Here is a 24,806-nt window from a genome sequence, read left to right on the forward strand (position 1 = left end):
TATACTCCAGACACTGTGCTAAGCACTTTACAAATATTATCTCATTTAACCATCATAACAACCCTGGGAGGCAGGTGCTACTATTATCCCCATTTTACAGCTGAGAAAACTGAGGCAAACAGAGATTTAGTGACTTGTCTGGAGTAATACAGCTAGTTAAATGTCTGAGACTAGATTCGAACTCAGGTCGTCCTGACTGTCAGGAATGATAAGCAGCATCTCTGCTTTACTCAACTAACACTCAAAATGTATTAAGAAATGATTGTTAAAGGGAAACCAAACTCTGCGTAATTGAAAAACCAGTAATGGTCCTGGAAGACAGCTAATGAATCCCTCTCTACGAAGCACCACCCGCCCCCTCCCCCCATCCTTACTCCTGCAAATATGGTGCACTAGAATGACTACTGAGTTGGCCTGAGAGGTGTTTGTTATTCAGTTGTGTCCAACTCTTTGAGACCCGGTAGACCAGACTGTCTATGGGATTTTCCTGGCAAAAATATTGGAGTGGTTTGCTGTTTTCCTCTCCAGTGGATTAAGGCAAATAGAGGTTAAATGACTTGCCCAGGGTCATACTGCTAGTAAGCATACGAGGCAGGATTTGAACTCAGGTCTTACTGACTCCAGGAAAAACTCAGGCCTGAGAGGACCTGAGTTCAAATACAGCTTTTGCCACCTTTGTGGCCTTGGGTAAGTTGTCCACCTGTTTAGATTCCTTATCTGTTTAAAAAAAAAAAAAGCATTGGACCAGTTCTAGGAGCCTAGGAGATTCTCAGAAGAGAGGAAGGGGTTACCAGGGCAGAAAGCTGTTTCCATTGTCAGGCAGAGCCTGTATTTTTGCAGAACAATTTTTCACTGTTTCAAGAGAGAGTCCAGCTCCGCAGTGGGGGGGTGGGGGAGGGGCGGGGGACTGGCTGTGGGTATTTCCAGAAATGACCGTGGTGTAAAAACAAAAGGCATCAGGAAGACATTTTAAAAAGCAACAACCCTGGGAAGACGTATGTGAAATGTAGCAGAGGGAGGTAAGTGGGACCACGAAAACAATATACACAATGACTACAATGTAAATGGAAAGAACAAAGCAATGACCCGGAACATCTGTGTAATTATAAAGGACATGTGTGGTCTCCGAGAAAAGATGAGAAAATTCTCCTCCCCCTCCCTTCTCTGCAGAGGTGGGGGACTGTGGGTGTGGGACACTGCATACGCCGGCAGACTCCATTGAGGTATTGATTAGTTTTTTAGTAAGCTGCCTTTTCTTTTCTCTTTTTAAAAAATTCTTAATCACACGTGATGAGTAGTGGGGAGAGACATATTCAGGAGCAAGAAAAATAAAACAACAACACATGTTAAGTATTTATTGGGGGAAGGGAGGATGGAGCAATAGGAATTGAGGGAGAAGCAAAAGATGTAGTCTGTACCCTCGTGAAGCTTACAGTCTAGTGGAGGATGATACAAATAGAGCTATTTATTGGAGACAGTGTGATGGAGTGGAAACAGCCCTGGATTTAGAATCAGGATGCCTGGGTTCCAACCCTGACTCCACCATTCACCAGCTGGATACTGTTTTCTAGTCGTTTCACCTGTCTGAGACTTACTTTGCTTATCTGTAAAATAAGTTCTTTATTGTTCAGTTTTGTCTGATTCTTTAAGACCCCATCTGGGGTTCTCCTGGCAGAGATACTGGAGTGGTTTGCCATTTCCTTCTCCAACTTATTTTACAGATGAGGAAACTGAGGCAAACAGGGTGAAGAGACTTGCTCAGGGTCACACAGCTGCTAAATGTCTGAGGCTGGATTTGAACTCAGGACTTCCTGATTCCAGGTCAGACAGTCTATCCCCTGAGCCAGCTGTCCCTGTAAAATTATAATACTTATACATTAATGGTTGCCAGACTCCAGGAACCTGGAGTTTTTATAGACTCCTCAAGATATTTTATAGAAAGCAGTAATTGGGAGGGGGGAGGGCTTAATCAATCAATTAATTAAGAAGTATTAAACAAATACCTACTACATGCTCAAAGTGGGGATAGAGGCTCTATGGGGACGACAAAACATAGACTAGTTCTCGAATATAGTAAGTGCTTAATAAATGTTAATTAAATTGCATTCAACTAAATTAACACTCTGCCCTCAAGGAGTTTGCAATCTTATAGGAAGTCCTGACAAATTCACTAAAAGCTGGTTGGTTATTGTACTTGGTTCTCAAAGAGGACCAAAAAGATTTCAAGGTACAATGTGTCTGACTGTAGCTCATCAGACCAATACAAGCTTGGAAGGCTCTACCACAGCTCAGGCACGAACAGTCTGTGTGAATATTTGGAGTGGAGGTGTCTCTAAATTTGCACATCTTCCATTTCTTTTGAGCTACTGCAATTCTGCTTTGCTAATAGAATACAGCACCTTCTCTGATGTGGGCGTGCCATGCTGGACGGTCCTGTGCCAGTGTCTCCCATGTCTCACAATCAATCCCAAAGTTCTTCAGAGAGACCTTGAGAGTGTCCTTGTATCGCCTCTTCTGACCTCCATGTGAGCCCTTGCCTTATGTGAGTTCTCTGTAAAACAGTCTTTTAGGCAAATGTACTTTTAGCATTTGGACTGTGCAACTAGCCCATCAGAGTTTGACTCTCTACAATAGAATTTGAATGCTTGGCAGTTTAGTTGGAGAAAGGACCTGACACTGGTCTGGTATCTTATCCTGCCAGGTGATCTTCAGAATCTTCCTAAGACAATTCAAATGGAAGCGATTCAGTTTCCTCGCATGGCACTGGTATATTGTCCGGGCTTCACAGGCTTACAACAATAAACTTGTCATATTACTGCACTTGAAGCAATTAAGAAAATAATACGAGATAGCATATGGTCAGTTCAGAGCTGGGATAAGGCATTTGTGAGTTCTGGACAAAGGTTGAAAATAGTGTTTCCTGGCAACAATAATGGAGTAAAAAATTAATGATGCTTTAAGAAAAAAAACCATTGCTGTTACTCCCCAATGGCTATACCCCCACCATCTGAAATAGAGTCTTGGCTTGTAACAAAAAAATCCAGTTAAACAGAACAAACCCACAAGTTGGCCATGTCTGACAATGTAGGCTTCATTCTGTACCTATAATCCACCATCTTCCTTCATAGAAGAGGCAGTTAACAAGCATTTAGGAAGTACCTGCTATGTGGCAGGCACTGTGCTGAGTTCTCTGAAATCAAGATCAGTCACTGAAATTAATGAAAAATGTGATGTCTTTCAACGATGCAAAAATAAAACAAAGAAAAAGAGAATAAAATTGTGGAACTGTGTGTTATTGTCCATAGGAGGCTTTCAGCCTTTGCTATAACACAATAAATACTTCAGCTATGGAGGGCTGTGTTTCCTGACGTTGCAAATAGGGATGTTTCTACAAAGAAATATGAAAAATTGTCACTATTAGTGATCCCTTTTTGCGGTTCCCCAGGCAGCAGTTAACTCTAGTTTCAGCTCTGAATCGAGTGTAAGGGACACAGCCTGAGGTTTGGAGGGGCTCAAGGATGGGTGTTAATGATATGGACAGAAATAGTGAATGAAGGCTTCGTAGGGATTGGGTGGGAACTTGGGCTGGGCCTAGATTCTAGGCCAAGGGTAGGGAACCTGCAGCCTCGAGGCTACGAATGGCCTTCTAGGTCTTCAAGTGTGCTCCTTTGGCTGAAGGTCATCTATTTAAGGATGAATGTGGGTTTTGGACAGGTAGAAGGGAGTGGGGAGAGAAATTCAGTCTGGCTCATATAACGTTTCCCAGCCCCTTTCAGTCCTAGGAATTTATAAGAGCGAAATTTATTCGAAATAACCTCTGGAGATCACAGAGCAGTAACTAGTAATTCTAGCAATCAGGTCACAGGTGCTTTTAAATCAACTTTTTAACACATCAATTGTGTTAAAAATCCTTAGACTTTAGGATACAAAGCCCCACTGAGCAAAAATCTTGGGACACCATGAGGTAGGAACAGGGAGGAATTCATCTCCCTGGTACAGCAGGCCAGGTGAATCCAGGGTGGCTGGAGGAAGCACCAACTGATGGCTTCTGATTTTAAATAATTATTCTTGCTAAATTCAGGCACTAAATTCACTTGTTTCTCCCTGTTAAGAGACTACGAGTACTGGCAACACCCTCTAAATTTCAGTACCCTTGGGTGAAGCTCCTGTCACCCTGTCCTGGTTAGGGTTCTTAGATGTGTTAAGCTCAAATAGAAACAGGAGCCACTAAATTGTACATAAGGATCTCTGTGGGCCTCATATTGACTTAGTTTTAAAATGTAATATTATTTATGTTTTATTAATGTGTATCATATTGCTTTGTCTTCTCAAAGGGTAGGAGAGGGGCCAGAAGAAGTGAGAGATTTTGGAACTAAAAAAAAAAGAATGTTAAAATTTTTTTAAAAATCTGTTTTATTGTATTTTTATTTATTTTGTAAAATATTTCCCATTTTTTTTTTCTTTTTGGTGAGGTAATCAGGTCACCGATTTGCCCAGGGTCATGTAGCTAGTAAATGTCAAGTGTCTAAGACCAGATTTGAACTCAGGTCCTCCTGACTCCAAGGCTGGAGCTCTACCCACTGCCACCTAGCTGTCCCCCCAATTATATTTTAATCTGGTTCCAGCCACACTTGGGAGTGTTGTGAGCTACATGCAAGGCTTGTGTTTGACAACTCAATTCTAACAGGTAGTGTGAAGCTGGTCTTTAGGCCCTGCTTCAGCTTGGAACATGGAAGGTGAATGGTCAGAGAGATCCCCTGGAATGTCTTACTGTGAAATTTAGAGCTGTAGGTATCAGGGGAGGCATCATAGAGGAGGTGGCTTTTTAGTTGGGCCTTGAAGGAAGGAAAGGCCTTAAATGGGTGGAGGTAGTCTAGTCTGTGCATCCTGGGCCATCTCCAGTCATCCTAATCTACATTTTTCCACTGAGCCCAGATGGTTCCAGAGGAGAGAGTGAGGCTGGTGACTTTGCACAGCCCTCCCTCACTTAAATCCAATTCGCTTGCATGCCATGGTATCACCTCCCTGATGTCATGGTCCTCTTTGAGAACGAAGGACAAACCACAGCAATACAAGGAGATATCATAAGGAAATTCATGGAGGTAGAAGAGGGCAGGGCAAGAATGGAAAAGACAAAGAGCAGACTAGTTGGGCCAAAATTTAGGCTATGTGAAGAAGAATTATATGGAATAAGGCTGGAAAGGGCAGGTTGGAACCTATGTAGAGGGTCTGATGACCAGGATCAGAAGTTTACACTTGCCTTGGTAGGCAATGGGGAGCCCCTGAAGGTCTTTGACCAGAGGAGTGACGTGATCATAATGGTGGGTTACTTAGCCACTCAGATCTGAAAGATTGACTGAGGAAGAGGTAGATTGGAGGTAGGAAGAGCATTTTAAAAGGATATTATAATAGCCTGGGTGAGATGGGATAAGAGTGTCAGCTAGAGGAATAAGAGAAAGGAGCAGGAATAATAGAAAGCAGTGGCTGGATGTGAGATTCCGTAGAGGTGGGAGGACCTTAGCAACCAATAGGATGTGGGAGGGTGGAAGAGAGGGAAGAGACAAGATGACTTCCTGGTTCTAAGCCTGGGTAACTGGAGAATAGTGGGGCCTTGAACAGAAATGCAGAAGTTAGTGAGAAGGGTCAGGTTGGGAAGATGTGTGATATCAGGACCGGTGCTCTGTGCAAGGATATGTGAATCTTACAAAGAAAGCATGGAGGGAGGAGGCTCCCTAGCCACAGTGGGCAGGTCTTAGCAGCCTCACAAAAGGCCTGTACGTGCAAGGGAGGAACAGGCCCCAGGCTCCAGGCTGGCGTCTCGGGCCAGTGTGGGGCTGTGTGTTTCTTAGCAGAGAGATTCAATTCTCCAAGAACATTCCACTTGATTCCTTCCTCAATGCTTTGGGAAAGCTGACGCTCTTCTTCCCAGGCCTCCAAAGCCTCCTTTATGGCCCTCAGGGCCCAATTCCAATCTTACCTCCTCCAGGAAGCCTTCTATGACCACACCAGCCTTGACGTCTCCCTCTCTGGAACATCCTTCTTATGAGTTTATGGTCTATACCATGCAATGTGGAGCTTGATGCCACATCAGGACTAGTGGTGGGCAGGAGAGATAAGTGGCTGCCTAAGAAACAACATGCAGGAGGCTTATATACATTATACATACATACATATATACGCACAGACATATACACACATACACTGGTTGGTTGTTGTCCTTCTTTCTCTAAGAGGACCAAAGTGACATCTCTCTGTTAGAGTCGTTACTGTGCGTCTGACTGTGGCTGATCAGACCAGTACAAGCTCGGAATGCTCTACCACAGCTTGAGCACAAGTAGTCCATGTGGACCTTGGGGGTGGATTCTCTAAATCTGCATATCTCTCATTTCTTTTGAGCTACTCCAATTCTGCTTTGCTCACTGAGCACAGCACCTTCTCTGATGTGGGCGCGCCATGCTGAGCGGTCCTGTGCCAGGGTCTCCCCTGTCACACAATCAATTCCAAAGCTCTTCAGAGAGATTTTGAGAGTGTCCTTGGACTGCTTCTTCTGATGATGTGAGCACCTATCCCGTGTGAGCTCTTCATAAAATAGTCTTTTAGGCAAGCCCACATTTGGCATTTGAACAATGTGGCCAGCCCATTGTAGTTGTGCTCTCGTGTGTATGTGTAAATATACATACATATACACATATATAGATACACACACACACACACACACATATACAGTTTTTTGTTGATTAGTTATGCCTGACTCTTCATGACCCCATTTGGGCTTTTCTTGGCAAAGATACTGGAGTGGTTTGCCATTCCTTCTCCAGTTCATTTTACAAATGAGGGAACTGAGGCAAACAGGGTGAAGTGACTTGCCCAGGGTCACACAGCTTTTAAGTATCTGAGGCTGGATTTGAACTCAGGTCTTCCTGACTCTATACTCAGTACTCTATCCACCCAAGCCACATAGTATGTTCTTAATAAATGCTTGTTGACTTGATTAGTCCCAGGAGTGTGCTGGACCCAGCTCAAATAGGTTCTCTAGAGCCCCTTGTTAAAATTTCAGTGTGAACATTTACAACTTAGAAATCAGAAAAGGCTATAAATCAGGGCTTGATTTATTGTTTTGTTGATTGTCTAGATTTAAGAAAATGGTGGAGAAAATGTTAATCACGAAGATTAAACATAAAAGTGTGTCATACATTTTGGGAGGGCTGGTTGTTCAACATTTATTAGCATACCCTTGCTTGTCTCCCATGCTTGAAACTCTTTTCCTCCTTGTTTCTGCCTCTGAGCTTCCCTGGCTTCCTGCCAATACCAGCTCAAACCTCACCTTCTACAAAAAGTCATTTCCCAGTCCCCCTCTGAGATCATCTCCAATTTATCCTGTGTCTCATTTGTCCATAGTGGGTTATATATAGTCATGGCTGCTCTGTCCTTCCTTTCCAAACTTTAGCTGACCAGTCCAACCTCATGCCATCATCTACCGTTTAACTCCTTGCTTGCCTCATTGTCCTGTTACTGCTCATCCCTTTCCACATATCAACCCTGGATGACCTCCATGGTCTATCTGCCTTCTTGTTGAACCCCACAGCGCTAACTGCTTCCGTTACAAATTTGTAATACAGTCTCAGCTGGGCCCTGTCTGCTGCAGATCAATTCCTTTCCTCTTCCCTGATAGATTCTCTATTGTATTTCCCAGACTTTCTCTTCACAAGCCACTCATACCATCCCTTCCTAGTTCCCTCTCATAAGAGGAAACTCATACTTCACTGATAAATTTGAGACCTCATGTTAACCACCTCTTGAAGTGATGGACATAATACGTAGAATGAGACACATGTTTTTGGACATATCTAGTGTGGGAATTTGTTTTACTTATACATATTTGTTACAGGGATTTTGTTTTTCCTTTCTTTTCTCTCCCTTCCCATCCCCCAACATGGGGATGGGTGGGATGCTAAGATGAGATAGAGATTAAAAAAAAGAAAGAGAAAAAGGTCATAGAGGGATTTTTTTTTAAAGAAATGCAGAGAAGAGAACAGAAGGAGGGACAGAAAGAAGCACAGATAAGTGGGATAGCCTAGAAAGCTACAAGCTGTATGTATTCTTTTTCTGTTCAACTATATATAAGGAAATGCCCTTTTAATTTGGTGTTTATTAAGTTGAGAATAAAGAACTGAGGACTTTTATCATAAAATTCTTCTTTTGGTCAGTTCCACATTTCAAATGAACTGACTGTTCTCTTCCTTGACTCTGTGATGAAGAGATGGCTGTTGTCCTTACCAAAGCCAACCCCCTACCCATGGCCTTGAACCCATCCCATCTCCTTTGGCAGCTTGTTCCTTTGACTAGCTCCTGTCTTTCCCTACTTTTCAACTTCTTCTTATCTACTGGCCCCTTCCATGCTGCTCGCAGACATGCCTAGATCCACCTCCCCCATTTAAAAAAAATCCTTCCCTTGACTCTGCCATCCCCCCAAGCTATCTCTGTGTCTCTCTCCCATTTCCTAGAATAATTCCTAGAATAAACGATCTTCTTCACTTTCTCATTGCCCACTCACTTCTCAACCCCTTGTAATCTGGCTTCTGTCCCCCCCACCACACCCACTATCCTGAAACTGCTCTCTCCAAGGTCACAACAATCTCTTTGTTGCTAACTCCAAAGGCCTTTCCTTAATATTCATCTTTCTTGATCTCCCTACGGTGTTTGACACTGTTGCTCACTATAGCTAGCTCTTGTTTGCCTAGATTCTCTTGTGAATCTTTTCCTGCCTCTTGGACCAATTCTTCTTGGTCTCCCTGGCAGGACCATTGTTCACGTCCAACTTCCTATACCTGGGTCTCTCTCACGGTTCTGTCCTGGATCTGGTCCTCTTCTCCTTCTCCATACTCTCTCCTTCTCATGCATTCATTTGTCATCTCTTGGATCAACTTATCTACTTCTCATCTTTCTCTTGGGCTCCAGTCCCCCATCTGCAACTATCTACAGGACTGCTCCACCTGAATGTCCCATAGGTATCTCAAACTCAATGTCTAAAGCAGAACTCATTATCTTTTCCCAAGACTCACCCCCTCCTCTCAACTTCCCTATTTCTGTTGAGGGAGCTACCATTCTTTCAGTCACTCAGATATACAATCTCATTCTCATCTCAACAGCGTCACATTTCCTATAGCTATAAAATTACCAAATCTTGTTAATTCTACTTTATCCACAATTCTTAAATATGACTTTCTTTCTTTTTCTTTCTTTCTTTCTTTCTTTCTTTGTTTCTTCCTTCCTTCCTTCCTTCCTTCCTTCCTTCCTTCCTTCCTTCCTTCCTTCCTTCCTTCCTTTCTTTCTTTCTTTCTTTCTTTCTTTCTTTCTTTCTTTCTTTCTTTCTTTCTTTCTTTCTTTCTTTCTTTCTTTCTTTCTTTCTTTCTTTCTTTCTTTCTTCCACAATTGGTGTTAAGTGACTTGCCCAGGCTCACACAGCTAGTAAATCTGGGGCCAGATTTGAACTCAGGTCCTCCTGACTCCAGGGCTGGTGCTCTATCCACTGTGCCACCTAGCTGCCCCTGGCCCTTTCTTTCTACCACACCACACCCTAGTCCAGGTCTTCATCAACATCTCACCTAGACTATTACTTTAGCCTACTAATGGTTTTCTCTCCTTCCAATTCTCTTCAATCTGTTTTCCAAAGAGCTGCTAAAATTATCTTCCTAAAACTCAGTTCTGACCATAGTCCTTCCCTGCTCAAGGATCTTCTGTGGTTCTCCAGTGTCTTTTGCATATACTACAAACTCCTATGTTAAGCATTTTAATTCTCTTCACAATCTGACTCCAAGCTATCTTTTCAGTTTTATTTTATATTAATCACCACTTCATGCTCTGTGCTACAGTTAAACTGGTCTACTTACATGGTCTACTTACATACATGACATTCCATTTCTTCCCAATTCTATCTCTTTGCACAGGCTGTCCCCCTATACTTTAAATGTTCTTTCTCTCTCCTCTCTGAACCCCTTGGTTCCTTCAAGGTATAATACCCTTTTATAAGAATTAGCTCAATTTGAGCCTACAGGGCAATATAATGGCCCCTAAATTCCACACAGGACAGTTAGTTAGCACAGTGGATAGAGCCTGAAGTTGGGAAGACTTGAGTTCAAATCCAGCCTTGGACATTTACTAGTTGTGTGACTCTGGGCAAGTCACTTAACCCTGTTTGCCTCAGTGTCCTCATCTGTCAAATGAGCTGGAGAAGGAAATGGCAAACCACTCCAGTATCTTTGCCAAAAAGAAAATCCCCAAATGGGATCATGAACCCAAGTGGAATGACTGAACAGGTACAACAAATTCCACATGGTTCCCTCCTCTTTGGCTTTAGGAAGTTTTTTTTTTAAAGAAGAAAAAAATATGAGTTCAGACATAATTGTTCCTGAGCCCCTAGTTAGGAAAGTTCCTAGCATTTAGGCAGAAGTTGGCTTTCAGCCTAATTTTACATTTATATTTATCTCCAATTAACCCCTGGCTTCTTTGTGGTTGAGACAAAATTCTATTTACTCGGAATTTCTTAACTTTACATTTATATCTGTCTCTAGTTAACCCCTTCCTTCTTTGTTGTGGATGAAAAATTTAATTTGCTAGGAATGTTTGGGTAATAAAATAGCAGGTTATTTAAAAATAATAATTTAATATATAATATTTTCTGTGGGTAGATAGGCATCAGAAAGGGAAGTAAGGGAAAGAGTCAACCTCTTCTTGGGACTTCCCTTAGCCTGGGTCTTCTGCTCAGAGATACCTATAGAGCTGATGACCTTCAATATTTCCCTTCTTTGACACAGCTCAGACCTATCATTACTTCCCAGGGAAATACTAGAGCCTCTTGAAAGTGGCTCAACTCCAAAAAACTCATGATGGAAAATGCTGTCCACATCCAGAAAAAGAATTATGGAGTCTGAATGCAGTCTGAAGCACATTATTTGCTCTCTCTCTCTCTCTTTTTTTTTTTGTTGTTTCTTCTTTCTCGTGGTTCCTCCTATTGGTTCTAATTCTTCTTTACAACATGACTAATGTGAAAATATGTTTAATATGAATGTATATGTAGAGCCTATTTCAGATTACACGTCGTTTTGGGGTGGGGGAAGGGAGAGAGGGGGAGAAAATTTGGAACTCAAACCTTATGGGAGTGAATGTTGAAAACTAAAGCTAATTAATTCATATATAAAAAAAGAAAGTGGTTCAAGAACATGATTCTTGTCCAATAGTTTGAAGGACTTTTTCACACTTAGTCTATGAGTGAAATTGATGGATTGGGCATTTTGTCACTTACTTTAAGTGGGAATTTATGGTTGAGTAAATCAATCATTCCACCCTTCCCAAGACTCAGCTCAAATACCACCTCCTTCAAGAGACCTTTTCTGATTCACCTAGTTGCTAGTATCCTCCACTCCATCACTTTGGATTTTTAAAAAATATAACCTATATTTAGTTATCTATGAACATGTCTCATCCCCCCAGTAGAATAGAAACTGTTTGAAAGCAGGGACTACTTCTTATTTGTATTTGTATGTTATTGCTCACATTTGTTTTTTTTGTTTGTTTGTTTTTTTAATTTTAGCACAGTACCTGGTAGATGATAGGTACTTAAATGCTTGTTGATCAATTGATTGAAAGAGCTCTGGATTTAAAGTCAGATGACCTGGGTTCAAATCTTAAATTCACTCATAATAATAATAATAATGATGATGATGATAGCTAACATTATATAGTGCTCACTGTATCAGACTCTGGGCTAAGTGCTTTACAATTATTATCTCATTTGATCCTTACAACAACCCTGGGAGGGAAGTGCCATTACTATCCCTATTTACTTGTGGAATTTGTTATTGTTGTTCAGTCCTTTCAGTCATGTTGGACTCTTCGTGACCCCATTTGAGGTTTTCTTGGCAAAGTTACTGGAGTGGTTTGCCATTTCCTTTACTTTACAGTTTACTTTACAGCTTACTTTACAGATAAGGAAACTGAGGCAAACAGAAGTGACTTGCCTAGGGTCACACAGCTATTACGTATCCGAGGCTTGATTTGAACTCAAGGCTTCCTGACTCCAGGCCGAGTGCTCTATGAACTGTACCCCCTAGCTGCCTATTATTTTCTGGGTGACTTTGGACAGGTTACATGACTTCTTTTTCTTTTATTTCTTTTCTTTTTATCTCAAATGCCCTGTAGCTTTTACAGAAATAAGACAAAATGATACATATTATATTAAGAGCTGACAATACTTCTGCAGGTAAGCTCAAAAATGAACAGTTTGATTACAGAAGTACTGATGTACTAACAGCATATTTTGGATTTCAGATAATTATTCAGAAATGCACATAATTCAAATGCTTGCAATTCAGAAAACCTTACTCCCTGGGAAAATATAAAAATGATAATCTGAGACAAAATATCTAACTTTTTTTTTTTACTAAAAGCTGTGTAAACAGATAAAATAAAAATAAAAGCACAACTTTAGAATTTAAGAATTTAGTCACTTTTTCTTGCAAAGGTGCCACTTATTACCTCACAAAATATTTTCTACATGAACAATTGTTTCAAAATTGCATTATTTTTAAATCGATAAGCCCTACATTAGATTTTTATTAGAAAAACTCTCTTGGAAAAATACTTTGGTATGTATCTTGAGCTAATTTTTAAAAATCCTCCAAAAGAATATTAGGGGCTTATAAATATTTCTTTCTATTAAAGCATAGTCGAATAAGTAATGCATATCAGCTGCATATAGAATCAGCACATGATTTATTATGACCCATTTAGAGAAAGTTACAATACACAAAAAAGCAAAATCAAGACTATTTTTTAAAACTCTCAAGTGTTTATACTGTTCTGTCCAGTTTACTAAAGTGTTTCTATAAAATGATTGGGATACTTCTTTGAGAGTTTCATTTTCAGTTCATGTGACTTGGACATCTTGAAAGACAAAACCTGAAAAATGATTATGCCCTGTTTTTTTTCTTTTTTTGTTTTGTTTTTTTGGTCAAACCTGTTGCAAACAAACATTTTTTAAAAAAGGTTATTTTAAAGACTTGACAGTTGAGCAAAGTACACATAATTTATACATTTTACAAAGCATTGAATTTTTTTTAATCTGCAGTTTAGAATATTGGCAGATAAAATATTTACACAAACAATTGAAAAGGGCATACTTCAGAACCTAGTAAGTAATGAAAATCTATACCAATAGAATGTTGGTTAACCCCCCACCTCCCATCAAACTTCCATTAATGAATTGTCTCAGTTGCAAACTTTGTTGATAACTACTATTATCTGGGAAATTCAAATGGTCAAAAATTCATGTTTTGTTGATCAGGTACCATCATCAATGTTAATTTCAACAGAGATTCCAGTTTTGTCAGGGGATTGCTTGAAGGCATCTGATTTCCATTAGGTACTAACACCAGCATCTTGTAAATAAAATCTTTAGCATTCATGTTGCAACTCTTAGTTTTAAAAGTTTCATTTTTGACCTTTTAGTAGTTTATAAAATTCCTTACAAAAAGAAAATCCATCTAATTTTTAGATAATTCCATAAAACTTGTTTATCTTCTTTTTAGACACTTTTATGGCAGATCTTTTAAACTTTTAAATTCTTCTATTAAAATTTTGAATTTCCAAGACTGCAACTCGATTTTCCAGACACTTAACATAATCTTTTTTCTTTCTACGGCATTCTCCAGCAGCTTCTCTATTTTTCACCACTTATTTCTCCTTTCAATTTTGGATCATCTGTTTTGGTTGTCTGAAATGTCAGAGTGACTGGAGATGTCATCACTACTGTCTATGGAAAGTATTTGCTGGTGTGGCATGAATCTGATAAGTCTGCTTATCTCCTAAGGCAGTTTGTCCACCCACTTGGTTGCTGGGGTCAAGTATCTGCTGTCCATCAGATGTCTGTGCACACTCTAGAATTATTGTTCCTCGTTGAGTATTGTTGACTGCATTTGTCGTTTTTAACGCCTGCAGCTCCTGTACTCCATCTATTCTTGGACTGGCCAGCTGTAATGTTCTATTTGGGGCAATGGCAATGTATTGCCCAGTGCTAGGCTGGTATTTAGGAGTTGGGACAGATATAGATGTGACTGTTGAAACTCTTAAGTTTTCTCCATCTCCCTTACTATCTCTGGTGTCTTCTGAACAAAGATTGTTCAAGATTTTTTTGTAAGACCGGCGCAGTGCTAAAATCCCCCGAACTTTCTGTGAAGAGCTTATGCTAGCAGATGAAGCCTGAGAATCTTCACTATGTGACCAGGATGATACCTGCACTGTCCGTACTTGCGGGAGTGTGGGATGGGGGTGGAGGGGTGGATTACTGAAGATGAGTGAGCGGTCTGGAAGACCTTCTTACTCTGTACTTGTTCTCCGGAAAGATGTACAAGTGTCATTGATGCGGCTCCTCTTGGTGACATCTGTTGAGCACAATGTGGGAGATAGGAGCATCCTGTCCTGTTGTACCTGGTTGTAGCGCTGTCTCTGAACTGTTACTTTTGCGGGAATCTTCCATAATCAACCGAGGCCGCTCCCGACGTTGCTGCTAGGGTCCCCTGCACTGGAACTTAACCTCCGCCGAGTCTGTGTACTGCCAGCCTTGCGTTCGTCCCTCCCGGGTCGCCGGGTTCTTCTCCCCGCGGCGGGCGGCCTCCCTCCAGGCAGAATCTGAGCTAGGGGCAGCCGCGGAGCCTAAGCCCCGACCATCAATGTTTCCACCGCAGTTCGGGCCGCCCACTGCATAGTCCACTCGGGCCCCGGGGTTGGGGGAGCCGGAAGGAGGGGGGACTATTTGACTTGTTATCTGTAAAATGAGGGAGTTGGCCTCCACGATATCTAGGGTCTCTTCCACCTTTAAATGTTATTATTCATCCAACTCTTTAATTCCAAGAGTCTGTGCTATCGAGTTGAGTTTATAGAACGAGTAGGGTTTCAACAGGAGGAAATGGTCAGGGGACGAGTAATTCTTGCGTGACTATGATCAAAGGGTGGCACATAATGATAAAGTAGACTTGGAGTCAGGAAAACCTGGGTTCAGATCCTGCTTCTGACTCTTACTGTGTGTCGCTCAATGAGCCTCAGTTTCCTCATCAGTAAAATGAGAGAAATGGACTAAATGGCCTCTAAAAATCCTTTAGCTTTAAATCTATGATCCTATGGTCTTCTAATTAGAGTCAAGGAAATGATCTTGTGATGATATCCTCGAACCCCTCTTTGCCAGGGTCCTTTTTCCCTCTCTCCCTATCGCTATCCCATCCAGGCCTTGCTAGAGTTTGCCACTGTTGTAGGTCACTCAAGGCCTTCTTCTTCTGTGCCCACAGCTGAGACACCATGGAGAGTAATTCAAGAGCCGGTCGGAAGAGCAGGAAGCTGGGATCCAGACGTCGGCATCAAGTGAGGGAGGTCCTTGATGAGGACACCCCTCCAGCCCCAGACACTGAGCAGTGGCCCTCCCACGCCACAGAGGAGCTGCAGGATTTCTTCCGGGAATGTGGAGCTGAACATAAGGGTTTCATCACCAGGGAAGATCTGGGGGTGAGGTCATGGCTGTGTGTCCAGTGGGGTAGGCCTTTCCTTCCCCACCTCTCCTGCTCCCCCCGCCCCTGCTGGTAGTGACTGTCCCTAGAAAAATTCCTGCAAAACCAGCACCCCAAAATATCTCCTCCACTGGCCCTAGTCTTTCTATATTTCATATTCCCACCTCCCACCTTCTCCAGCCCAAGGCTTTCAGTCATTCAGTCCTTTCTCTTTCAAAACCTGTTTTCAGGAAATAATTTGAGGTTAACTCAATTCTGAGATGCAAATAATTGATAAGCTCTATTGCTGGCCTACTTCCAAGGAGAATTTGCATCTTAACTGGACTTTAAGCCAAAGGAATGAATTCTTAATGGTGAAATCTAAGGCCTCAGCAGATGGTGTTGGGGCCTCTGAGGCAGCATGGCAAGGTATGAAGAGTTTTATGTCAATACTGGAACTGGGTTCCTGTTCCAGCTCTGTCACTAGCTGTGTGACATTGGACAAGTTAGTTCTCCCCTCTGGGCCTCAGTTTCTTTTTTAGTTTTTATTTTTTATTCTTAGGCAATTGGGGTTAAGTGACTTGCCCAGGGTCACACAGCTAGTAAGTGTCAAGTGTCTGGTCTGAGGCCAGATTTGAACTCAGGTCCTCCTGACTTCAGGGCTGGTGCTGTATCCACTGCATCACCTAGCTGCCCCCAGGCCTCAGTTTCTTCATCTGTACAATGAAGGTTGGGCTGCATATCCTTTTCAGCTCTGATAGTTAACTGTGAGAGATTCAAGGCACAGGCCTATTTGGCTCTAATGTGTTTGTAATTTGGTGATGGTAAGGACCAGAAAATGCCCATGGACCCCTGTTCAGGTGTGATATTTGCAGAGAGGGTCACCTTAGGAAAGCCTCAGTCTCTTATATGCAGGTGCAAGGCTGGCCCTATGCATGGGCTGAGGAAGTAGCTATTCACATACATAATATGATGTGAATTAACACATGACAGTTGAATGGTGAATAAATGATTGATTAAATTAATTGTTGAATGAATCTGTTAAATAAATGAATAAATGAATGACAAAAGAATGAATGAATGAATCATTGCATGATTGACTTCACTCTCCAGGGTGCTTTCCTGACCATCTGGACTTTCTTTACCTGGTCCTCTAGTTGGGTACCTTCCACTCTCTCCACCTCTCTTCTTTTTATATATTCACTTGCTCCATTAGAATGTAAGCTCCTTGAGGCCAGGTCTTTCTTTCACCTTTTATTTGTATTCCCAGTACTTAGCACAGTATCTGGCATATAGTAAGTGCTTAATAAATCTTTGCTGATATGACTTGACTGACTGATTGAATGAATGACTGACTGAATGCAGTTTGTATGCATTCGAGCAGGACTATAGAACACTGATGCAAAAAATACCTCCTCCACCAGCCCTTCCACTATACCTGAAATTCCTACCATTAGAACTATTCCCTTGGGTTGAGGTATTATTGATAGGATTTGAACTTAAGTCTCATGACTTCAAGTTCAGTGCTCTTTCAGCTAAATCAGGTCACTGAAAGGAATATGAGGAGCACTGAAGACTAGGTAATGTGGTAGAATGGAAAAGAGGTTTGATTTGGAGTCAGAAGACCTGGGTTCAAGTTCTACCACTACTAGTGGTAGAAAGCATAAAGCTACTGGCGCTTATGTTCTTGAGTAAATGGTTATTCTATTTCTGGGCCTCTGTTTCCTTATCTGTAAAATAAGGGGAGAGGTGAATTAGATGATCTCTGAGGCCTCTTTCAGTTCCAGAATTCTAGGGTTCTATTGTTTCATAATTTTTCCAAAGAAAGGTATTGTTTGGGTATGGTTTAAACTTTGGACAACACATCACCCCAATCCTTAACACTGGCCCCAATTTTTGTTCTTTTCTTCCAGAAGGCAAAGTTCAGCTTCCTGGGCAGCCCTGAAGAACTACAGCTAATTTTTGATTGGATGGACCCAGAGAGGAAAGGAAGCCTCACACCCAAGGAATTTACCTCTGGACTCAGTATGTCTCCTAAGGTGGAGTTGGGTCAAAGGGATGAGAAAGAAAATGGGCAAGATAGAGCAGTGCCTAGTGGTGTTGAAATCCCACAGTGGACACCAACACATGGCTAGGCTTCTCCGTTTGGAAAGCTTTCAGGACCCTTAGTCAATCAACATTTATTGAGCACCTACTGTATGCTTGGGAAAGGACTTTAGAGACTATCAACTGAGACTCCTAATTTTACAGATCTTACATCAGTGATCTTCCTCTGGTATTTTATTGTGTCACGGAGACGACCCTATGTTCTTAAAAGTTTTGATGATGAAACCCCAATGTCTTTAGTTGTGTGTGTGTGATGATTGACTCTTCAGAGAAGCTCACCACAAGGTGAACCTAGTTTGGTCACAGAAACGCTGGAATAGCATCTATCAAGCTATGGAGGGGTGGCGATCTGCCTCAATGGAGAGAGTGTCACATTCCTGAAATATAAATCCTTGAAATACTGAAGATCATAAATTAAAAGATTTAAAATAAAAATGACCTTACATAGCATCATAGCACGTAGTCTAATCCCCTCATTTATAGAAGATGAGGTCCCAAGAAGGAAGAGATTTGTCTAAACTCACACAGGAAGTTCCTAACATAACTAGGACTAGATAGATAGATAGATAATAGATATAGATAGACAGATAGATGAATGGATAGATAAAGATAGGTAGGTAGATAGACAGAAATAGGTAGATAGAGATATAGGTAGAGCTAGAGAGAGATAGGTAGATAGGCAGATGGAGATAGAGAGAGAGGTAGATAGATAAATACATATAGAGAGAGGTAGATAGATAGACAGGTAGGTAGATAGAAATAGGTAGATATAGATATGTAGATAGGTAGATAGAAATAGAAGGATAGATGAATGGATGGATGGATGGATGGATGGATGAATAAAACATTTATTAAGCACTTACTATGTGGTTGACACTGTCCTAAGCACTGGGAATGCAAATACAAGCAAAAAAGCAAGACATTCCCTGCCCTCAAGGAGCTTACATTCTAAGGGAGAAGAAGCATGTAAAAGGGAGCTGAAAGGGGAAGAGAAGGCAATGACCTTGGTCTCTGGTTTTAGTCCAATCTTCAAATTATAGTAAGGACTTAGTAAATCATTACTGAATTAATGTTCATCTGATTTTATTCATGAATACTTGCCCTTGTTGAATATCATTCATCTAACAGTAACCTCTCCCGGTGCTGGGTACTGAGGAAAATCTTTGCCCTCATAGGGCTTACAATCTAGTTCATAGTCTCCAGAGTTGGAGGAGACTTCACAGGTCATCTCCAACCCTCTCATTTTACAGATGAAGACACTGAGACTCAAGCAGTCTAAGCGACTTGCTTGGGGTCACACAGGTGGTTTTAGAGGTGAGATATGAGCCCAGGTCCTCTGACTTCGGAGACAGGGTTTTCTATTGTACCAGGCTGTCTCTCCTCATAGTTCAATGGTTCCATGATCATTCCAAAGGTGAAGTGATGTAAGTTTGAGGTAGGAGGACCCTCAGTGCCATACCCTAAAGGACAATTTCCTGGGCCTAGGTGGGATGCAAGGATGAAGGATCAGGGAGGATGATTCAAGAGTGAAGAGCTCAGGGGCAGCTAGGTGATACATAGGATGGAGCACTGGCCCTGGACTCAGGAGGACCTGAGTTCAAATCCGGCCTCAGACACGTGACACTAACTAGCTGTGTGACCCTGAGCAAGTCACTTAACCCCATTGCCTCACCAAAAAAAAAAAAAAAAAAGAGCGAAGAGCTCGGTTGAAGGCTGTCCTCTTCTTGTCCCTAGAGAATGTGTTCAGCTCCCAAATCAGGATCCCAGCGCCAAGGAAGAGGAAAACCAGGACATGGATCTTCTCCAAGGAGGAACCTACCAGCTTGCAGCCCCTAGAGGAGGTCGACCCGGAAGAGAGGAGATGGTTCCTGTCCTTCATGGAACAGCTGGGGGCCGACCACTTATCTCTTGAGTAAGACAACGCTGAGAGCATCTTCCTCTGTCTTCTACTGAGAAGTCTGGGACTCGGGGGGCAGAAGGGCTAACTAGAAGCAAAGTTGTCAAGTGGAAGGGGCCTCTTAGAGCTCTGCCGCTCTGCCAGGCCTCCCCCACTTTTAGCTATGCAGGCTGCCCCGCTTCTAAGCCCACCCTGGCTGGGGTATTAGGAACTTTGTAGGTTGTCGTTCGGTAGTATCCAACGTCCTTCAGACCACACCATCCGTGGGGTTTTCTTGGTAAAGATACTGGAGTGATTTGCCATTTCCTTCTCCAGAGGATTAAAACAAACAGAAGTTAAGTGACTTGCCCAGGGTCACATAGCTAGCAAGTGTGTGAGGTCAGATTTGAACTCAGGTCTTCCTAATCCCAGGCCCAGCGCTCTAATCACTGAGCAACCCAGCGGTTACTCCCTCATAAATAACAATGCCAATGATAAGAGTAATAGCTGCCATTTAAACGTAAGGTTTACAAAGCACTCTACATACATAACCTATTCTGAATTCCGCAGTAACAACACAGTGAGACAGTAGTGATATTACAGAAGTGCAGGTTCACTTTAGGGTTATCTTCAGAGAGGTGGTGTCAGACGACCTGGGTTCAAATCCTGACTCTGCTGCTTACTACTACCAATGGGACCTCAGACAAGTCACTTCATTTCTCGTAGACATCTGTGAAATGAGGGGGTTGGACTAGATTAGCAGTTCTGAAACCTGGAGTCTGTGGTCTTTAAAAATACACACACACACACACACATATACACATACTCTTACACACATATATAATATATGTTTAGAGATATATTGATATTATATATAGTTTATAAATAGGTCATTTACTTCAATATAATCGGTTTCCTTTGTAATTTCTGTGCACTTCATTTTATGCATTTAAAAACATTATTCTGAAAAGGGAAGCATTTCTGTAACACCTACTATGTGCCAGGCACAGTGCTAAGCACTTTGTACATTTTGCCTCATTTGATTCTCGCAAAAGCTCTGGGAGGTGGGTGCTATTATTGTCCCCATTTTACAGTTGAAGAAACTGAGGCAAACAGAGGTTAAGTGACTTACCAGGATAGTAAGTTTCTGCAGCCAGATTTCAACTTAGGTCTTCCTGACTTTGGGCCCAGTACCCTATCCATTTCACCACTTAGTTGACAAAGAATCTGGCCATGCCTGTGAGGGATCATGGTTGGTCGTCTATGCAATGTGATTGGATGAAGTACTTGGCTCCAAGTATCTTGCCCAATGTGACTGTTCTTCCTGGTTTGTAGCGATCAATATTTAAAGTCACCAAGGCTTCAGATAGCAAGGGCTGCCATCTCCAAAAGGCCCCCTTGGAAATATACCAATGATCTCTGGGAAGAGAACTCTTTAATCCTGTCCTGTTTTCATAAATTAGTCACCAGAGTAGCTGATTAAACTCTTGGGCCCTGAAAAAAACAAGGGACAAGATCTCTTCAGCTTCTTGGCTCTCCCTCAACAAACACTGCCCATTTCAACCTCTTGAATGGAGCTCTTCTCTTCCCCTCAGTCAGGCAGAAATCTGGCAGCTGTGGAAGAAACTGAGGCAGGAGGAGCCCCACTTGGTGGGGAATCTGGAGGGCTTCCTGGCCAAGGTCACTAGTCGTCTTCAGGAGACTCGGGCTGAGAAGGAGGCTCTGCAAATGACCCTGAAAAAGTGAGTCTGACCAAACCAGAAGAAATAATAAAAAAAAATAGTCAGAATATATGATGCCAGCAGTTCTATGCTAATGAAACAAAAGATAGAAGAATACCTTAGTATAAGATATATGACATATGTAAATACATAAAAAATATAAAAATGTATAAAATATAAAACATTAGAAGACCAGGCAGAAATCTTAAATAACCCACTCAGAAAAGGAAATAGATCTAGCCATAAAGGAATCTTAAATAACCCACTCAGAAAAAGAAATAGATCTAACTGTAAAGAAACTACCAAAGGAAAAACTCTCCTGCTCCTGATGAATTCATGAGAGAATTCTGTCAAACTTCTGAAGAAGTTAGTACTCAGAATTCACAAATTATTCTCAAAAACTGAGAAAGAAAAAAAAAAGTGAATTTAGCTAATGACCTGCCTTCTTCAGGAGGCCTAACCAGGTGCTTATCATGGGTCTGAGAAGCCTCAAAGTCATTGAAAGGAATTAGATACCCCAAGCTTATGAGATAAAGAATCAAGGTCAGGACCACGTGGAGATTGAGGAAGGGGGAAGGAGGAAGGATTGTGTGGGATGGTGAGTGGGACAAGAGATGGGAGAGGTTCAGGGAACTATGGGACCTCAAAATGATGGAGGGGTACACGGAAAGCCAAATTTAGCCTCCTGGAAGAAATGAGCAAAGGTTGGGTGCCATGTTGCCCAGAATGATATAGGAGATAATTGAAGTAATATGAACGTTCAGGGTATGTTAGTATGATGAGGTCACTAGGAGGGGGTGATGAGTGAATTGGGGATTGGAGGAATGTCTGGACAATGGAAAGATCAGGAGTGACGTAGAGGGTCAGGGTAATATGGGTAGATAAGGCATAGGGCAGGGATGGCAGGTATATGGCTAGAATGTTCCTCTGGTACCCTCAGAATGTTCCTTTGTGGTGAGCTCATGTTAGGACACAAGTAAAAGTCCCATAGAATGAGCAGGTTTGAATGGGTAGATGGGATGTCCAAATCAATGAAATCCCAGATCTGTTTGAGCATGTACTGTAGGGAGCCAGCATGATCTTCTGTAAGCGCTGACCACTATGGCCCATGAACCCCATACCCACCAACAGAAAGACCATAAAGGGGCTGTGGGTTCCCTCTGTCCCCAGATGTGATGATGACCACCACCGTGAGGTCCGGCAGCTCTGTGAGGAGATGGAACACCAGATTCACAGTGAGAAGCAGCGACTCCAGGCAGCAGTGAGTTTGAATCTTAGGACTCTTAAGCATCTGCTTCACCCCCACACATGGTGCCTCCTCTGCAGAAGGGGTCTGCAGCCCTGTGACTGGGGAGCTGCCTGTGTGTGGAACAAGGGGAAAAGCACCGGCTTATTGAATGTGTCTGGAACGTTGTTGTTTGTGTTGTTTGTGACCCCGTTTGAGGTTTTCTTGGTAAAGATCCTGGGGTGGTTTGCCATTTCTTTCTCCAGGTCATTTTACAGATCAGGAAACTGAAGCAAAGAGGGTGAAATGACTTGCCCAGGGTCACATAGCTATTAAGTGTCTGAGGCCAGATTTGAACTCAGGAAGATGAGTCTTCCTCATTCCAAGCCCAGTGTGCTACCCACTGGGCCACCTAGCTGCCCTGTCTGGCACATAGAGTGTGCTTAATTTTAAAAAAAATTGCTTATTCTTTCCTCCCTCCTTCCTTTGGAGTCATTGGACCTGGGTTCAGATCCTGCCCCATCACTTCCTACTTGTTGTGCAAGATGGTTTCACCCTCTTTGGACCTCATTTTCCTCATCTATAAAATGAAGGGATTAGATTAGATGCTATTGATAATAATAATAGCATTTATATAATACTTGAAAATTAGCAAAGTATTTTACAAATTTAAAATCATTTGATCCTTATGACAACCTTGGCAAGTAGGCACTGTTATTATCCCCATTTCAGCTGAGGAAACTGAGGGAGGCAGCAGTTAGGTGACTTGCCCAGGATCACACAGAGATTAATTATGAGGCCACATATGAATTCAGGTCTTCCTGACTCCTGGTACAGTCATCTATCTATCCACTGTTGTTGTTGGTGGTGGGCCTTTGTTTTTGAAGAGGACCAATGACAACACAGGGTGATGTCTTAATTCAATCTTGAGTTAGATTTAAGTGAGGCAAAGCTATACAAAGTCATCAGCTTCCAGTCTCTTCCAGTCATCAAATTCCAGTGGCAAGACAAAAGTCACTGTACCACCTGTCTATCATCATCGTCATCGTCATCATCATCGTCACATCCATCCCTGTTGTTATGATATGGTCTTTGAGATCCCTTCTAAATTCTGAATCTGTGATTCTCTTGTGGGGAGTGGGTTAAGCTGGTATTGGAGGCAGAGTAGAACTGTAGAATCACAGCATGCCAGGGTTAGAAAGGACCCTAGAGGTCATCTAACCTAACCTGCACCAGAACAAAATCCCTTTCACAACAAGCCCTCAAAAGTTAGCCTCTGCTTAAAGACCTTTGCTTATAAGAAAGATAAGAAGGCTCACATCATTTTCCTTCAGGAAGCCCCCAGGCTAAGTCACAACATTGTGGTGGCAGGGGAGGAGGGCCGCTAAGGAAGGGATACCAGAGCTTCCCTCCCCAAAGAATTCCCTTACATTTATAGCCCTGCTTGCTGGGCTAATGAACATTTTCTCCCACACTCAGAACCTGAAATTATGTTAAACTTGTAAGTAAGACTTTGTTAATGGCCACACTGTTCCTATACCCAGTTTTACTACAGTAAATGAAAGAGGAGCAAAAAGCATTTCACAATACATCTAGAGCCACACCCCGATTGTCTTCAATCCAGCCTGCCTGGGGATATTTCCTGGGAGGCTGTAAATCCACTGGGTAGAGGTTACCAAAACCCTGGAACTGTCCCAATCAAATCAGAGTGACCTTCATCTCTGGTAAGAGCTACCCTTTTGTCTCCAATAATGACTCACGTTTTTTATAGCACTTTCAGGCTTACAAAGTCCTTTGCTAAAAACAACCCCATATGATAGATAGTGCATATATCACCCCCATTTGGTAGCTGAGGAAACTGAGGCTCAAAGATTGCTCACAGGAACCCCAGGATTAAGTGTGGGAGCCTGGAGAGTCCCAGAGCCCTCCATAAAGACCTCTGCTTCCATTCATCATGTCTACGTGTTACTTGCATCCTTTCAGGAGAATGTGGGCTGGTGGAGGTTGCCATGGCAACTTGGTGGCCTAGGCTGCCTGCTTTTTAGGCATCAGTGAACCCACCTGGGAGTGGAGAGTTTATTTCCCTTCTCTATATAGTGGTTTGCTTCATCAAAGTCTTGGCTGGTGGCCAGGCATTGGGGGAGTGAAATATTGCCTACAAGGGCAGGGGAGACTTTTATCAGGCCGGGTGAGGCAGTGTGGTATGATGGGTATAGACGTGGCTTGGGAACGAGGAAATCTGGGTTCTCTTGTAAGCTCTGCCACTGTGTGGAAGTGCTGTGTGACCTTGAATAAATCACTTCCCCTGTCTTGGCCTCAGCTCTTATAAAAATAAAATGCTGAAT

The 24,806-nt window shown here is 42.3% G+C and overlaps 1 protein-coding gene and 1 pseudogene across 1 annotated transcript in view; one reads left to right on the top strand and one right to left on the bottom strand.

Moving 5' to 3' along the window:
- Positions 1-960: 960 nt before the first annotated feature.
- Positions 961-24,806, top strand: part of RAB44 (RAB44, member RAS oncogene family) — a 57,168-nt gene continuing 33,322 nt past the window's right edge. Inside the window, exons 1-6 of the mRNA XM_027876198.1 lie at positions 961-1,019; positions 15,339-15,552; positions 17,447-17,558; positions 19,374-19,551; positions 21,111-21,257; positions 22,407-22,497. Of these exons, the coding sequence (XP_027731999.1) occupies positions 15,349-15,552; positions 17,447-17,558; positions 19,374-19,551; positions 21,111-21,257; positions 22,407-22,497 (732 nt within the window). The 5' untranslated portion in view covers positions 961-1,019; positions 15,339-15,348. The remainder of the gene's footprint in view (positions 1,020-15,338; positions 15,553-17,446; positions 17,559-19,373; positions 19,552-21,110; positions 21,258-22,406; positions 22,498-24,806) is intronic.
- Positions 12,599-14,533, bottom strand: LOC114053353 (annotated as a pseudogene).

Source organism: Vombatus ursinus, unplaced genomic scaffold, assembly GCF_900497805.2.
Source record: "Vombatus ursinus unplaced genomic scaffold, bare-nosed wombat genome assembly UNPS02014811.1, whole genome shotgun sequence".
Classification (NCBI taxonomy): Eukaryota; Metazoa; Chordata; class Mammalia; order Diprotodontia; family Vombatidae; genus Vombatus; species Vombatus ursinus.